Genomic DNA, 18,361 nt, shown 5'->3' with positions numbered 1-18,361 from the left:
TGTCAAAGTGAGGAAGGTGTTAATTGATTCATTGGTGTGAATACCAATCAGATTCCCACTTCCCACTTCAGAAATAAGGGCAGAAAGCACTAAGAGCAAATCTTGATTATGTTGTCCTTTTTTACAGGTCAGGTAGAATACAGACACGGGAAAGGAGAATCTGGCGGGAGCTTTGCTTTTAAATTCGATGTGGTCGATGGAGAAGGCAACACGCTGATTGGCCAGTCATTTTCCATCACTGTTTTGGGTAAGGGGACTTTGGGTTTCTAAAAATATTCCAGCAGGTCTGAGGTTATATAGTGTGCACCGTGCTTGCCTCGAGGCTGGAGTCTTTCCTTTACTGAGCTGCATGGGAATCTGGAATCACACTGTTGTGTGAAACTCTGGCTCCCTGGGGCACTCTCTGATGGACAGGCCTAAGGATTATTCTGATTTTACTCCTGGGCGCCAGGTCCAGGATTGAAGAAAGGAGGCTGAAAGGATCCCCTTTCAAATCACTCTTTCTGGTATTTTCAGAAGACAATTCCCCACCGGTCATCACCACCAACAAAGGGCTGGTCTTGGATGAGAACTCAGTGGAGAAAATCACCACTCTGCAGCTCTCTGCCACTGACCAGGAGAGTAAGCCTACAGAGCTGATCTATACCATCACTAGACAGCCCAAGCTGGGCCACCTGGAACACGCCACATCACCAGGTAAGCCTGTCATCTCTTGCTTCATCAAACCAAAGTTGGGATTTAGTAAGTGTTGGGGATAAGCCACTCACACCTAGAATCGGCCTTGGTTAGTATTTATTTTTACATTACTAATTTTAACCATTATATACTACCTTGCATCATATTTGACACACAGTAGATGCTCAATAATTCCTTGCTGAAAGTTGAACAGTTGCAATTTTTATGTAAGCAGTCTTGTCTCCATAACCAGATTGTCAATTCCTTTAGGGCAAACACTGCACCCCGTTCTTCTAAAGTCTGAGCACCTGGCACAGTATGATGCACTGTGTTTAAAAATGTAACTCAGGAAATAGCAAGTGAGCATGTGTATTGGGCAAGATTCTAGTTGAGCTGCTGCTGAGGGGGCAAAAAAAGATAAAGGAAATCTCATCCTCACCTTCTAATGTGCTTTACTGGATGAAGTAAGGAACCTTTGTATATAGCCGTACATAAGGGAAGAATATGGCAGGTATTTTAAGAACTATATAAACCTGGTGTCATAGAAGTTCAAAAATGGGAGAGGCTGCATTGGGTAGGAAGGTGCACAGAGATGGCATTTAAAAGTGCCCTTAGAGGGCGCCTGGGTGGCTCAGTCTATTAAGCGTCTGCCTTCGGCTCAGGTTATGATCCCAGGGTCCTGGGATCAAGACCCACATCGGGCTCCCTGCTCAGCGGGGAGCCTGCTTCTCCCTCTGCCTGCAGCTCCCCCTGCTTGTACTCTCACTCTGTCTCTCTCTCTCTCTCTCTCTCTCTCTCTCTGACAAATAAATAAAATCTTAAAAAAAAAAAAAAATGCCCTTAGAAGGTAGAGTTTGAGCAGAGAGAAATGGTATTATTTTCAGAGATGGGAATAGCATGTGGGCACATTCAAAAAACAATGAGTGGGCTAGTTTAGCTAAAGCATATATTCTGAAAATAGGAGTAGATGGGGCTCATGGGTAGACTGAGATTTTATGGAGGGTCTTCAAAGCTGGGATAAGTAAGCCCTATGTAATTCAACAGGCGATAGAGAGTCACTGCAGAATTTTGAGCATGGAAGGAAAGTGGCATTCGTCTAGTGTCTGACAGATGGACTGAAAAAGGAGAGAGGAGGCAGGCACAGTGGGTCAGAAGTCTCACATTTGGCCCAGTCGTGGGTGGTGAGGCTTCCTCTAGAGGGGTGGTAGTGGAAATAGGAAGATGAGAACCATGTAAGTGATCATGCCTGGCACCCAGTAAACTGTATTCAATCAACAACAGTTGGTGGAAGAGTGGGAGGGAGTGAGGGATTTCAGGGGGAGAACCTATAGAACTTGGCAGCTGAGTGGATGTGAGGCACTTGCTGAATGAGCACTCTAAAGGTAGAGTTGTCTTTGTTTCATGCATCGTAGAGTTGTCTTTGTTTCATGCATCGTAGAGTTGTCCTTGTTTCATGCATCATAGAGGTTGTCCTTGTTTCATGCATCGTAGAGTTGTCCTTGTTTCATGCATCGTAGAGTTGTCCTTGTTTCATGCATCGTAGAGTTGTCCTTGTTTCATGCATCGTAGAGTTGTCCTTGTTTCATGCATCGTAGAGTTGTCCTTGTTTCATGCATCGTAGAGTTGTCTTTGTTTCATACATCATAGAGGCGGTGATGGTTTGCAGATTTAGATCATCACTTTCTTCCTTTGGATTTCAAGTTACAGATCATTCCTTCAACCAGGGGAATAACAAAACAGGGGACATACTTACCGGGATTCTACTCGCTCTCTTAATATAGGGAGTAAGACCACAAGCAAACAAGCAAGCAGATATATCATATATCAATGGTTATGAGTATTTTAGGGGAGAAATAAGAGTATTCCAGGGTACAGGGAGCAAGGGGGTAAGGGAAGAACTCCCTGCTGTAAGATGACATTTGACAAGACGTCTGAGGAGAGTGAGGGAGCCAGCCATGCTGACCGTTATAACGAAAGGGCATTCCAGACAGAGGGATCCGGGAGTTTACCATCCTGAGGTGGGATCAGCCTGGCACATTCCATTCCAGAGGCAGCAAGACCACTGAATGCGTAGGGTGAATGAGAGGGAGATCTGTGGGGAGGGGAGCTTCGAGAGGTGGAGGGTAGCCTGGCAGGGGAGGTGAGGAAGGCAGACCACGGTGATGGCAAGGGTGATGGTGGAGGGGGAGGTGTTGTGAGGGTTTGGTGGAAGGGTGTGGGGAAGGATGGAGAGATTGGCTAAAATCCCTAATGCAAATGGAGCAAATGGCCTACCCTTTTGTCCTGAAGTTCCTGGGGGAAGAATGCAGATCAGCACTCCTAAGATGTTGGCTGCCTGAGATATCTGATAACTAATTCATGAGCTAATTGCTTCTGCCAGAATTCTGTCAGGTTGCGGATTGTATCTCTCCGGAGATGAAAGGGCAGACTCTTAGCTATTGTGCTGGGCAACTGCATCCACACGATACAGAGCTTTAAAAGCGCTGAGCCTCAAGCAAGGCACTGTCAGTTGCATCATTGCTGGTCATTCCCAGCCCTTGCTCTTCTTTGACCCGGGGGGCTGTGTTTAAAAGTTCAGTGTGAGGCTGCTTCAATTACTCCTTTTCTGTTTTTACAGTCTCAGCCTTCACTGGGCTTAAATTCTGGCTGCCAAGACCAAGTCAGTGCTGCTTAGGGAGAGAGACTCATAGGTGATCACATTTCTCCCTTATCTTGGGAAAGCACCCTCCAAAAATAGAGGGAGGGCTCCCCTTCCCTGAGACACTACCCTTCACCTGCCCTTTCCCACCAGGCCTGACTTCCTAACCCGCCTGACTCATGCGCCCACCAGTTTTTCTGAGGCCACCTGTTTCTAGTAACTCTTGGTGGCCCAGATCCGAGGATCCAGTCCCCTCCCCTTTACTCTTGGGGCCCCTTCCCATTGCTAGTGGAGCAGGGCTTCCTGCCCTTCCTGCACCTCCAACCCCATTCTGTGTCCTTTCTGTAGCATTTTGCCAGAATTCTCACTTTCCTGTCTGCCCTAAGTGAGAATATTTTCGTGAACTTGATTCTTTTTAGATGTGAAAGGTGTCCCTTCAGAGGAAATACACATTGCCATCTTTCATGTCAAAAGTCCCCGCACCTCACCCCTTCGCCTCTGGATGAGGATGGATCTACCCGGAGCTGGGGTGGGCTGGCCTGCGCTTTCCAAGAAGAGCAAGCGGACTTCCAGGCCTGTGTCTTGTGGTGCAGGCACTGAGCTGTTTGGGGCCTGATGCCTCTTGGAATTATCAGTTTCCACCAGCACTTGCAGATATAAACTGCAATGGGTAACTCTGGTTAACTCTGGTTAACTCTCGCTGGTTAACTGAAGTGGACTCGTTCGCATACTGTCTGTCTTGGTCAGGGGTGATCGTGATTTTCTTTTTAAATAGACAGGAAGGGTGTGAAGATCCTATTTTGTTCCTCTGAGGAGATATAGGGAGCCATATGCCTATGCACACTGTGCAGAAGACAGACCAAGCCTGCTGCCTCGAGGGAGAGTAGCATGAGAGTCTGGACCCCGCGTGTGCCCTTTTCAAGGTTGAGGGGCCACACCCCCATGTCAGGGACCCTGAAGACTCTTTTTCTTGTGAAATCAGAGTAAGGAGTTATATTACTGGATAGAAGCTAAGCCTCTGAAACAGAGAGGCCCAAACTGCAGTGCCATCAAAAAGAAGTTCATTTTCTCTCACAGAAAAATCCAGAGGCAGGTGTCCTGGATGGCCTAAAGTGCCTCAATAGGAGGCTCCCATCTCTGGTCCAAGGTGACTACTGTAATTGTTGTCATTCCCCAGCCAGCAGTAAGGGACAAAGGCCAGGGGAGCCCACGTCCATTTCTGTGTTAGGGGTATTACTGGAAGAACACATCCATTTTGATCACATCCCCATGGCAAGAGGGTAGTCAGACAAAGCTGTGAGGTGACTGGGAATGGTAGCCCCTAACTGGGCATCCAGTTGCTTAGCTAACAGTTAGAAGTTGTGTTTTTTAAAGTCGGGGAGGAGGGTAGCACTCTCCAGCACAACACCAGTTCTCACCTTCACCAAGCATTCACTGAGTAACTGGTGCAGGAGAGGATTTGTTCTGGAAGTGAGACACATGCAAACAAACACGTGCAAATGTGTTTCTGTAGCCGTGACAGCAACATGACAGGACGGTGGGAGCCACAGCACAGTGAGGTCCACCTGAGAGAGGCATGGGAGTGAGTTAGGAAGGACTTCCCGGAGAGGATGCTTTAGCAAGGGTGTTCCTTGGTTTCCTCTTTCTCTCTGCCTCTCTCAGGTTGGTGACACCAACCAAAATAAGATAACACCCATTGCTTTACTTCGGATTCTCCCCGCGAACAGAGAGATATGAGTGTGCTAGGACTGCCGTAACAAAGTACCACAGACTAAGCAACGTAACAAAGGAAATGTATTGTCTCACAGATCTGGGGCTGGAAGTCGAGATCCTGGTGTCAGCAGGGTTGAGATCGCCTCTGAGGGCTGTGAGGGAGAATTTGTCCCAGCCCTCTCTCCTTGGCTTTATAGAGATGGCCATCTTCGTGCTCACATGGCACATTCCCTGTCTGTGTATGTCTCAGACAAACTCTCCCCTTTTATAAGGACTTTAATCAGAATGGATTAGGGCCCACTCTAATGACTGCATCTTAACTACTTACATATGCGATGATCCTATTTCCAAATAAGGTCACACTGTGAGGTACTGAGGGTTAGGACTTCAGCGTATGAACTGGCGGGGAGGGGGCAGCGGAGATGACACAATTCATTCCCTAACAGGAGGCTTTGAAGAAAAGCTGGAGCAGAAAAGCTGAGGGTCTCCCACAGCCTGAGCCTGAGGTGCAGCCATCCACAGCTCTGCAGAAAGCAGGAAGGCCAAGGCAATCACCTAACATCCTGTTAGGAAGGCAGTTTCTTCAAAGATGCTTTATTTGTGCATGCTTCCCTGACCTGGACTGAACTTTCTCTAACATGCTGGCCCTCCAGGGGAATTGGAAAAATTGACAGGGTTAATGTGGGTCTCCGTAATACAGCCAGATACATAGTTTAGCCAGCAGGTTGGTAACGGAAAACACCTTGGATGGGATTAAACTCCTTCAAGATATTTTAAAGAGTAACTACCTGCTGTGACAGCCAGTAGGGATGATATGTTATTAGAAATACCATCTTGATGGTGAGTAGCTTAAGTCTTCCAATACCCAATTAGCAAAGGCTAGAATATTTTTTGAAGTGTACAGAGATGGAAAATCTGTGCTCAGTAGGACCTCTTAGATAGTGATTATAGTGGATGAACTGAATTCATTCACCAAGCATGTTTTGAGTACCTACTCTGTGCTAGGCACTATTTTAGGTGCACAGTAGTGAAAAAAACATCAAAAATCCTTGTCCTCTTGAAGCTTCTGTTCTAGATGCACCTCGTTACCCTCTGGCACAAAGAACCACTTAGTTTGGCAGTTTCCTAAAAAGTTAAGCATGTACCTAATATATATTCCCACTATTCCACTCTTAGAGATTTACCCAAGAATAAAAACTTATGCCCATACCAAGACTAGTGCATGAAGGATCATAGCAGCTTTGTTTGCAATAGCACAAAACTAGAAATAACCTAAATGTCCATTAACAGGTGAATGGAGACACAAACTATGATATATCCATACGATAGAATACCACTCAACAATAAACAAGAATAAACAAACAAAAAAGAATAAAAAAGAATTAATGCATGCTGCAAGATGGATAAATCTCAAAATAATTATGCTAAGTGAAAGAAACCATGCCTAAAATAGCATATACTCTATGATTCTAATTATGAAAAAAATTAGAAAAATCCAACTAATCTATAGTTACAGAAAATAATTGATTTGTTTCTTTGGGATAGGGTAGGGGACAAAAAGGAAAGAATGGAAGGATTATAGAGCATTAAGAAACTTTGGGGGTGATGGATATGTTCACTATTTTGATTAAGGTGATGGTTTCATGGATGTGCCAAAGCTCATGAAATTGTACATTTTAAATATGTGTACATTTTAAATATGCAATTTATTATACATCAGTTCCCTCTCAATAAGAAATGTTAAGAAAAGAAAAGACCAATTCCAAACCTTTCTTTCCAAGAAGGGAAAAATCTATCACCTTTCTTAATCACTCTCAGGCTAAGGACTCATATAAAGGGCACAGTGAAGTAGGTGACCGGTTGATCGCGAGAATCCAGACAAGTATTTCCCCATAAGCTGTGAGGATGGATTCACAGCAGGGAAAGAGATTTAAATTTCCCAGTGCAGCCAGTCTGAAGTTATTAAATTTTTAAAGAATGGTATGGATTTCTGTCTCGAGCCACAAGACAAAGTGATAAGACAGGGGGCCGCATTTTTTGCCTGTCACCAGCTGATGTAGCAAGCACAGAAATATCAAATGCCTCCTCATCAAAAAAAAAAAAATAATGCCCCAATATTCAGGAGGCTGTTGTATCTAGGTAACAAATTTCAGGTGATAAAGAGAGTTGCAAATGTAAACCATGTAGGTTGATTTTTGTAAAAAAAGATAAAGCCAGTGATATTGATGTCCCAGTTCAGTGTAAAACAGTCAAAGTAGAATCTCTGTTTTTTTATGAAAAAGCCAAACTGGTTTTGCCGGGATTAACAATGATAAATAATACATCCCAGGAAGCAGCAAATGAATTTCAGGACCAGATCAAAGGACTAGACTCAATGGATTAATACCCCAATATCCAGAATCAGAAAGAGGGAATTTGTGCCGAGGGACTAAAAGATGTGGTTTTGTTTCCGTCTTGGCTGGCAGCAGAGGATGAGTCACAGAAGCCCTAAGATAGAAGCAAGAATTCCGGGCTGTTTCGCTAAATGTTGTGGGACATTTAAAAACATAAGATGTTAATCATTTGTGGGATACATTGGCATTATCTAAAATCACGTTAGTATTTTGTTTTTTTACTTTTAAAACAAGTCTGAAAAAAATTTAATGTGTTTCCTCTATATCATGTTATTAAAGGATACTGGTTTTTTAGGTCATTTAAGAGTTGAGATAGAATGATTGCGCCAACCCCAAAGTCATGCGGTAAGTTTTGTTAACTGCCGGCCTGGCTAAAGTGGTATATGAGAAGCTAGAAAATCATAGACCAGAGGGTTGAAAGGGACCTTGAAGAATATCCAATGAAATTATGGATGCCAGGCTCACCAATCACAGAGAAAAGCTTATGTGTAGCCAAGCCCTATGACTCCAGTGTTCAAAAGCTAAACCATCACACAATATTAAAAATTAGGACAGGTTTTCAGAAAGAACTGTGAGGCTGTGGGGGAATATAAAACTTAAAGAGAGAGGAGTTTGGAGACTAAGGCAATGGCTTTACGTTTCACAGATTTGACCTGCATACATAAACCCCCAGAGAAAGGAGAGGAACATTTATTGAGCACCTGCTGTTGGCTTGGCACATAGCAGAAGCTAGATAATTAAGCTAACATGTGCTCCCACAGAACATATGCTGTGCTAGGGAAAAAAAATACACAAACGACTCTAACACAAGGTCTCAGAGAGAAGCACGTAAATGCTGTAAGAGATATACAAAGGACTCTGTCGGGTTGAGAGTATGATATTTCTCTAGCATTAGAAAAGTATGGCTAGCATTTTGACATCCTTTTTCTGGTTCTCTCTTCCCCTTTTGCTAGGTATCCAGATTAGTTCCTTTACTCAAGCTGACCTGACTTCACAAAATGTTCGGTATATCCACTCCAGTGAGACCGAGAAACATTCCGATGCCTTCAGCTTTACGCTCTCCGATGGAGTCAGTGAGGTAGGCAAGGCACTCCATGCCCTCAGTGAATGGGCACTGATTCAACAGTCTTCTTTGAAGGGAATATGAGAAGCAACTCTGCAAGCTTCACTTTCGCCTGCTCGCACCCAAGGATAGTGGTGGCTTCTGACAGCTCCGGGGGCTCTCACCAAAGGGAAACCACTTTGGATTCCTGGTCAACCACTCAAGCCAGGAATGGGTGAAAGGAAAAGTAGAGAGCACCTACCTTCTACTTGGGTGGGTGCCGGGGACAGGTGTCCCACCTGTACTTTCTGCCATTTAGGTAACCCAGACTTTCCATATCACCATACGCCCTGTGGACGATTCACTGCCTGTTGTACAGAACCTGGGCATGCGGGTGCAGGAGGGTGTGAGGAAGACCATCACAGAGTTTGAGCTCAAGGCGGTGGATGCAGACACAGAGGTAAGAGCACTCCCCTGGGTTCTCTGGCTGAATGAGAGGCTGATCTGTCACATTGTGACTGTGTATCCCAAGGGTAGGGCAGAGTAGTGAGGTTAGTGCAAGTGTCCTTGAAAGGTTAAAAATCAGAAGACCCTGTGGTCTTCTGGAAAAGAGAAACTAATATATTTGAGATCAAATTGTTTTTAAACCCTTTCTGAACTCCTAAGTACATTCACTCTGTCCCCTGATTACATGGAATAATCCCTTAATATGCTGATTTTTTTTTATCATGATTCATAGAAAATTAGATGACATTTTAGCCAATTTTTTTTTTTATTCTTCCTTATTAGAGTGAACAAGGGTTTGGGGAACCTATTCATTTTTCCTACCATTTACCCCCTTCATTCAGACTTCTCTGAATGACAGCGAAATACTACGATTTGAGCATCCTCAAGGAAGGAGGCTTTATTTAGTAAAACAGGGCATGCAGAGACTAAAGTCTTATTCTCATGATGCTTTCAGATTAAAGTATCTAACATTCTGGCATGACTTAGCTCTCATAAAGAGTACCATAACTTTGTTCATTAGTTCTGTGGGTACCCTTCCCTGTACCAGCCTCTGCTCCAGATGCTAAAGACAGGGCTGGGAACAAAACAGAGTTCTGGCCTTAGGGGGTTTCCAGCCTTTGGTTAGGGTGACGGACAAGAAAGAACGTATAACATCACGTCAGATATGATGAGTGCTATGAATTAAAAAATAAAGCAAGATAAAGGCCATAGAGATTGAAGGGTGTGTTATTTGAGACGGAGTGGTCAAGGAAGTCTTCTCTGAGGAGCTGATCTTTGAGCAGAGACATCATGAAGTGGAAGAGCAAGGAATGCAGTTATCTGAGTCATTCTTTGAGCCAAAGAACCAGGAGTGCAAAGGCCCTGTGGTCAAGTGAGCTTCAAGTTACAACAAAGAAGGGAAGAGGCTGGGGCCCAGTGAGCAAGCAGGAGAAAAGAATGCAGCCAGAGAGGAACCCGAGGACCCGGACACAGAGGGCCTTGTTGGCATAGGTCAGGCCTTTGCATTTTATTCTAAGTTGGTGAGAAATCACTGGGAAGTCTCGAACAGTGTTTTCTATGTCTTTATTTTTCCTTCTGTGTGCCACCCTAGAAGCCGCAACTAGACATGGGAAATTATCTTCTGTTCTGATGTATATGGGATGCTCGATATGAGAATTTTGGGAAAGTGTGGGGAAAGGTTGGGAAGGAAAATGAATAGTTTTAAAAGGTCTAGCTCCTGTCATCCTGGTAGAGGTTAAAAATTCAGGTTTTCCCCTATGATCCTTAAAAGACAAATTTAAATGTCTTAGTCTGACACCAGAAGGCACCAGAACATAAGTTCAATTGTAATCCCCAACATAGTTTCTCTCCTTTGTTTTATTTTTGATATCTATAAAGAAAATGCCCTTCTTATTTTATAAACGTCTTTAGGTTTGGATACCCTTGACCGCCTACTGGCCATCACTCACAAATCTGGTTTGGGGTGCCTGGGTGGCTCAGTTGGTTAAGCGTCTGACTCTGGGTTTCGGCTCAGGTCATGATCGCGTGGGTTGTGGGTTGGAGGTCTGTGTCGGGCTCTATGCTCAGCAGGGAGTCTGCTTGAAGATTCCCTCCCTCTGCCCCGCCCCCATCAAATAAATAAGTAAATAAATAAATCTTTTAAAACGAAACAAAACGAACTGATTTCTGTTCCAAACTTCCCTTCCCCCCCTTGCTTTTTCCCTCCTCAACAGGCCGAGTCTGTCACATTCACCATTGTGCAGCCCCCGCGCCACGGCACCATCGAGCGAGCCAGCCACGGGCAGTATTTCCGGCACACGTCCATCTTCACCATGGAAGACATCTACCAGAACCGGGTCAGCTACAGCCATGACGGCAGCAACTCCCTCAGAGACCGGTTCACCTTCACTGTGGCTGATGGGACAAATCCCTTCTTTATCGTCGAAGAAGGAGGAAAAGAGGTGAGGGGCACAGACAGCGGAGAGGGAGGCGCAGTGTGCCAGAGGTTGTCCAGAAGCAGAACAGGGCATTTTTCAGCCAAGAATAGCATGTTTTTATTGTCACTAATTGGCCTCGGGCAAATTAGTTAACTTCTCCAAGCCTCAGCTTTTCATCTGTAAAATGGGTACGATTTTGCAGTCACCAGCTTCAGTTAGTCTAAGGATCAAAGGAGGTAATCCACATAAAGTGGGGAACATTGTTGGCAAATAGCACGCACAATAAAGGGTGATAGTGATCGTTCCTATGACTGTCATTGTTTCTCTTTTCCTTTTGGCCCGCCATTGACTCCTTTCATCTTTCTTTCATCTGATTCTAGTAGCTAATCTCATATGATTCTAGATTGTCTTTCTCTTTTGTGTGTCCCCTCAGCCAGCCAGAGTTTCTCAATGTCATGAAGAGAATAACCTGGTTAAGAGTATGGCTTTCGCATCTAAAAGACACTGATTTAAATTCTGGCTCTCTCACTTACTAGCTGAAATGTCTGTAAAATGGGGATGAGATCAGTCCTTAGGACGTGCGTAAACACTTGGCCCAGTGCCTTCACAGGAAATGTAGGAAGCATCCAATACACTGTGGCTCTAATATCATCATCACTGTCATCGTTTTAGGACCAGCTGGTGAAACAGGTAAAGGGGTTTTTCTCTTGAGGTCCTGCAGCTGTCAAGCTTTCCTTCCCGAAGAGAATTGCCCCGTTCCAAGGTTCAGGTGTCTGGAAGAAACTTGAAGATGGCCTCTCCACTCCCCTCCCTGCGGCTTTTGCTCACTCCTTCATTCCTCAGCCAGGTTTCTGGCAGGTTCCTAACCCTCCCCGGGGAATAACGGCAACTGTGGTAAAAGGTGGGCCCGAGGACCCGCCTGCATCTTGCGCATTCGAGTCTGACTCAGCAGAAGCAGCGTGACTGAGCAACTCGATCACACCCAGCTGTATTTCAGGATAACAGAAGGGTCAGCTCCTCATCCTGCAGAGTCCTTTCCTACTTTGATGATGACCAGGAATGATTCCTTTCCTGGAAGAAAGATCCCCCTGCATCCTTTAGAGACAGTCTGCGTGAAGGTCATTCTCCGTTGGCCTAGGTGTCAGTGAGACAGCTCTTGAGATTTCCTGTCATTTTGGTGTCTGCTCTGCATCACCACCTGGCAGATCACTGTTTTTATTTTTTTCTCTTCTGAACTATAGCTGCTCCCCCACTTCATTTGACTTTCAGAAGAGAAAAGAGATTTCAGGATGAATCAGCAGGAGGGCTACTTCTCTAATAAATATAAAAGGTCATGGTAGGTCTCCAGAGGGACTGTATTATTTTTGAAATGGAAATTATTTAGGAAGGTTGCAGAAGATTGAAAAGCCAGCGTCTTGCTGCCCTGCGTGCTGGCGTGCCTTATCTTCCCAGAAACAGAGGTTCTGGGCCGGACTCACCACATATGTGGATTGCGTATGTGTACATGTATCTGCATGAGAATGAAATTATAGACCAGTTTCTTTTCACTATTCCCACAAAAGCTTTTATTCTTTCTTGATTTGCTGTGCCCCTCCCCCCCACCCCAAAAAGAAAGAAAAAAAGAAAATATCCTCTCATGAAACTTATTATCACACCTGGAGACTTTGACATTAGCATATCAATGATAAGTTTAGTCCACCTCTCCTGAGAATTTCAACAAGAGTTATTGAAAGGAAATTACTGTTTGCTCTTTCACTTCAGGGCAATATCGAACCCGCCTAAGGAATGCATGGGTGTGTGAAAGTCAACTTTTCTTCTCATCTTGTCCCCACTTGATCGATCAGCATTTTTTGTGCCTCATGCCAAGGGTGATAAGCAATGGAAACTGCCACAGCTGCCCGTTCTGAGGTGCCAACAGATTTCAGGGGTTCCAGCTTTGCAGGCCATAGGACCTGACATATTTCAGATGTCTGTGAATGATGACTTTTCTCTTTTGGCTTCCCCCACAGGTTATGACCGCGGCACCTCAGCATTTCCAGGTAGACATCCTCCCAGTAGATGATGGCACCCCTAGAATTGTTACCAACCTGGGGCTCCAGTGGCTGGAGTACATGGACAGCAAGGTGAGGCCTTTCCGTCTGCCACATTCACATGAACCAACATGGGCTGTGTCCTTATTTGTGACCACGTGGGGATAGAAGTCCACACTTGATCTTAGCCAAAAGGCCGAGAAGCGATGTGGGGATAGAAGTCCAGATTGACTCATGTTTATCCCTCCCTAAGGGAGCTGATTTTCCTAAGATTGGCAAGCTCCATGAGTTTGGTTAGGATTATATATAGTTTGAGATGTTCTTACAAAATAACCCCCAAAATACAGAAGCTCAAACAAGATGGAAGTTTATTTTTTCTCTCGCATATGGGGTGGCAGTAAGTGGGCAGTCCAGGGCTCTACGTGACCTTTCAGAGATGCAGATTCCTTCTGTCTTATTATTCTAACGTCACTGGGTTGTTGCTGTTGACGGTATAGCCAACACTCCTCAACTATTCATCGATATTCCAGCCCATGGAAAGAAGAAAACAGAGAAGTAGAGGGCAAGGAACTTCATTTTAAGCAAGTGATACAGAAATGAAACACATCACTTATGCTCAGATTATTCTGGCAAGAAATTGGTTATATGGCTCCATCTGTTGCATCTGAGAGGCTGGGAATAGAGTCTCTAGCTGGCTCCGCTAGAAGTTTGTTAACTAGAAGTAGGGGATGATGGGTTTCGGGAAATATCTGGAATATGCCATAGATGGGAAGGAAGTGAGTATTTTGTAGGTGAGTATCCTCAGAGGACTTCTATTTTCAAAATTCCTTTCTCCTCCTAAACCCCAATTTGGTCATCTTAAGCTGTGCCACAGTTCTTACCTGGTGACCTGGTGACCAAGCAGTAAATCCTCATCCTCACCCGGACACACATGCTTCTTCAGTTCAGGAACTGATTTTTCTTTTGTGTGTGGTGTTCCCTCTAGAATGTGGATTTTCTCATCTCCATGGGGCTAATTAGTTGGCTGTATATGTAGCTGCTACGCTGTAGCTTTCTACAGAACTGGTTGGGATTTTTTAAATTAGTACAACTTCCTCGCATCCCTTATTTGATTTTTCCCCCATATTCAGAACCATCCCATTTTCTTCTCGACACTCTCCAGTTGGTTTTCTACTTCCCCACTTTTATCCCACTGCAATGACTCTTACCAAAGTCAACAATGACCTTTATTTTGCCAAGTCCAAAGGTCAGTTACACGTCCCCCTTTTTTCTTTCAAACCTTTGCTTTTACTAAATATTTGTTGAATGAATGAATGAGTAACTTAAAATTTAGCCAGTATATTTGGGCAGTATTGGGCTATCATATATTTATCTTATTCAATTTCAAGAATTGTGATTGACTTCAATAAGGTAGATAGATGCCTTTGGACCTCTTCCCTGTATTTTATCATTGTTTCAAAGTTCCAACCTTTCTTAAAAGACAAACTCAAATCCCACCACCTCAAATCCCTCCTCCGATCCAGACGGAATTAATCTCTCCCACTCCCCAAAAGAGTACAGTACTCTTTTTGTATCTCCCGTTATAGCTCTTTCCACAATTACCCTGCTCACGAGCCTTTCTTTCCCAATAAAGTGTGAACACCTCAAGGACGGAGGCTGGGATGGTTGCAGTCCTCCTAGCCTCTTCAATCCTGACAGTTTTCCATGCAGTAAATGCACTCAGTAAATCATTGTTGAACGGAATTAATTCTGAGTCAGAGCGTCTTGGTCTGGCTTTATTCCCACTTCAGGAATTAAATTTAATGGGTTTCTATTCCAGGCAACCAACTTGATCACCAAGAAGGAACTGCTGACCATGGACCCAGACACAGAGGACCAGCATCTTGTCTATGAGATTACAGCGGGCCCCAAGCACGGCCATGTGGAGAACAAGCTACAGCCTGGCAGAGCTACTGTCACTTTCACTCAGGGTGCGGACTCGGGAACCGAGAGATGGGAGAAATCCCTTCTAACTTTCCCTACCTCCCTGATCTTTCTCACAACCACTTCTAGTTACTCACCCTCAAGTCACTTATTTGCAAACAAATAGATTGTTTAGTGTCCAACCATCCAACATCAGAATTTTACTTCTCCTGATTTCCTTCTCCTATTACTCTCAATTATGGCAAAAGAAAAAAAAAATTGTCTTTACCATGCTTGCTCAGCTCCCAGATTGCTTTAGGTTTTGGCAAGATTTAGTGGCGGGATCACATGATACTGATTGGTTTTCTTCTTTTTTTAATTGAAGCATAGTTGACACAAATGTTACATTAGTTTCAGATGTGCAACGTGCTTGGTTTTTTTTCAAAACAAAAAACAAAAACAACAACCAGACTTCATGAAATATCCGTGATCCTGTATGGCTTAATTTTGTTCTCTAAGGGTTATGGATTGTTTCTTAAGTCTTTAACAAAGAAAATCAACACAGGTACATTGTTCAACAGAAATATCGTCCTATTTTGAATCACATCAATCGGACCATTTTGTATTTTGGTAGTATTATAAGCATGTCAGACTCTTCCAGACTTCTTTTGAGGATGGACCTTACCTTGAGCAGTCATTGCAAAAACTGCACCTTACAACTCATGCACCGTATTTCCCTTGTCTTCCTGTTCTCGATCTTGTGTTTTCCCCTAGAAGAGAACCTTTAATCTGTGCCTTGTGTATGGGCTGTTTTAATTCAACCCCAGCTTTTTGTAGTCGCACATACCTTCCAAAGAACATTATTTAGAAGGAAGTAGGGCTGAGTGTGTGCATGCGCACACAAAGGATGGAGTAAAAGACTCTTTGTCAGCTCTCAAAGTTGCCTTTAATATTCCAGAGAGATTCATTAAAGTACTTTTTTGCTGAGACCCTGGGATTCTCATTTTATAATAGCATCAGGGTATTTCCTGGACGTAAAGACAGCTCTTTGTCCCACAGAGTGATAGGATTTTATTTTGAAATCTGGCAGACACATTTATTTTTAAGACTACTATCCTTTTTTGGGCGCCTGGGTGGCTCAGATGTTTAAGCATCTGCCTTCGGCTCAGGTCATGATCCCAGAGTCCTGGGATCGAGTTCCGCATCAGGCTCCCTGCTCAGCAGAAAGCCTGCTTCTCCCTCTGCCTCTCTCTCTCGCTGTCTCTCATGAATAAATAAATAAAATCTTAAAAAAAAAAAATCTTAAAAAAAAAAGACTACTATTTATAAATTAAGTTCTGTCTGCAACCCATTAAAAGAATAAACTGGGTGTGTTAGCGTGGAATCTACAAGGCTATCTTTACATCTCTAGGTTAATTCACAATGTGTTTTTTCTCACAGAGGATGTGAACTTAGGGTTGATTCGTTACGTGTTGCACGAGGAGAAGATCCATGAGATGATGGATAGTTTTCAGTTTCTGGTGAAAGACAGTAAACCCAATGTGGTCAGCGACAATGTCTTCCATGTTCAGTGGTCCCTCATCAGCTTTAAATATACCAGGTACAAGGGTTATTGGCTTTCATTCTTGAGAAGTGAATCAGGCAAGCAGAGGAGATCAGGTTGAAGTATGTGGGGGTCAACTCTAGTCATCTGATGATGGTGGGGGTGGGGATAACAATAATAAAAATAATGTCAGCAAATGTTTTTTAATACTATGTGTACCAGGCACTTGACATACATTATCTTGTTTAATACTTGCAATTGTGAGATGAGTGCTATTATTGACCCCGCAAGAACAAAGCAATGGAGACAGAAAGAGGTTAACTAATTTACCCGAAGTCGCATGGCTAATAAGCAGTAAAACTAGGATTGAAACCCAGTGATCTTAACCATTGTGCTTTACTGCATCTCCTACAAGTATTTTTACTTCTGCCCTCAAGTTTTAGAAGGTAATCCAATAGAACTGATAAGAAACAAAATACACATTCAGTACTGGCTGAAAATAATCACTGGCCCATAATAAAGCATCTTTGCCTTACTCTCTACATTCACTCTGTTCTCAGTTTTATATTCTCCCCTAGTTCCTTTGGTGTTCATAGGATTATATTTCCTTTGGGACAACTTTGTAGCTTAATATAGATACTCTTTAAGGAGCTTTTGCAGTCTTTTGGGGGGTTGAGAGGCAAACAGGCACCAGCTTTGGTAAGGGTAGGCAAGCACAGTGTTGATTTTATAGGTCACATTATAACTAGGATTATAATTTTGTGGGGGAAATAATTCTTTAAGTCTACATTTCAGAGACTCACTATTCTAAGAAAGCAATTTCATGATAATTCAGACAAAAATTGGAATGGAGGTGGGGGATAACATACAAACTTGATTTCATGCGCCCCACAACTGAGCTGTTCCGCTCTTAGTCATACACATTTAGAGAATTTAGTGGAATATTATAATCAGTATATATATGTGTGTGTATATATATATATATATATATATACACTGATTTTATATATATGTGTATATATATGTTTTGCTGTTATTTCCCTCTTGTTTGTATCTCCTTAAAAATTAAATAAATGGACTAAAACTGTCACTTTTTCTGGACAACCCTCCAACGTTTAATGGGCTGCATAGTACAAAGTGTCCCAGAGCTGGCAGTGAAGACTAACCTGTCAGAGGCACTTTGCTGGCAACCCTCACAGCAACAAGGCATAAGCCCTGGCCCAATACTCATCCTCAGTGATGAAAAACAAGGCCCAGCTCAGGCCCCACTCACTCATGGCTTTTCTAAACCTAGATACTGGGGCACCTGGGTGGCTCAGTCGTTAAGCGTCTGCCTTCAGCTCAGGTCATGATCCCAGGGTCCTGGGATCGAGACCCCCATCGGGCTCCCTGCTCGGCGGGAAGCCCGCTTCTCCCTCTCCCACTCCTCCTGCTTGTGTTCCTGCTCTTGCTATCTCTATCTCTCTGTCAAATAAATAAATAAAATCTTTAAAAGAAAAGAAAAACCTAGATACTTACAAATTAATAGTGCATGGATAGTTTGCCTCCTACTTTGCCAAAGCAATACAGATTCGTAGCAGCAAGCTAAGTTAACCCTGTGTCTTAGTCTGTTTGAGCTATTCTAACAGAATACCATAGACAAGTTGGCTTACACATAATAGAAATTTATTCCTCACAGTCCTGGAGGCTGGGAAGTCCTAGATCAAGGAGCTGACAGATTCAGTGTCTAGTGAGGAGCCTTTTCCTGTTTCAGAGGCAGATATCTTTTCCCTGTGTCCTCAGAGGGTGGAAAGGCCAGGGAGCTCTGTGGGGCCTCTTGTATAAGGGCACCAATCCCATTCGTGAGGGCTCCACCCTCATTACCTAGTCACCTCCCAAATACCGGGACATTGGGGGTAGGATTTCGACATAGGAATTTGGGGGGACACATTCAGTCTATAGCCCCTTGTCACTCCCCAGTGTCCACAAAGCTCCATTTGTCTAAACACCTTTGTTATGTAGG

The 18,361-nt window shown here is 43.7% G+C and overlaps 1 protein-coding gene across 1 annotated transcript in view; it reads left to right on the top strand.

Annotated features, from left to right (window-relative positions):
• FRAS1 (Fraser extracellular matrix complex subunit 1) overlaps window positions 1-18,361 on the top strand; it is a 400,353-nt gene that overhangs the window by 327,578 nt on the left and 54,414 nt on the right. Inside the window, exons 46-53 of the mRNA XM_028100674.2 lie at window positions 128-247; window positions 517-696; window positions 8,373-8,497; window positions 8,781-8,921; window positions 10,681-10,908; window positions 12,894-13,007; window positions 14,734-14,884; window positions 16,257-16,416. Coding sequence (XP_027956475.2) covers window positions 128-247; window positions 517-696; window positions 8,373-8,497; window positions 8,781-8,921; window positions 10,681-10,908; window positions 12,894-13,007; window positions 14,734-14,884; window positions 16,257-16,416 — 1,219 coding nt within the window. The remainder of the gene's footprint in view (window positions 1-127; window positions 248-516; window positions 697-8,372; window positions 8,498-8,780; window positions 8,922-10,680; window positions 10,909-12,893; window positions 13,008-14,733; window positions 14,885-16,256; window positions 16,417-18,361) is intronic.

This window comes from Eumetopias jubatus, unplaced genomic scaffold (assembly GCF_037043125.1).
Source record: "Eumetopias jubatus isolate StellerSeaLion01/CBP00866 unplaced genomic scaffold, mEumJub1_p1.0 scaffold_2, whole genome shotgun sequence".
NCBI classification, from domain to species: Eukaryota; Metazoa; Chordata; class Mammalia; order Carnivora; family Otariidae; genus Eumetopias; species Eumetopias jubatus.
The sequence above is the reverse complement of the archived record's forward strand: the minus strand, read 5'-3'. Positions and strand labels throughout refer to the sequence as shown.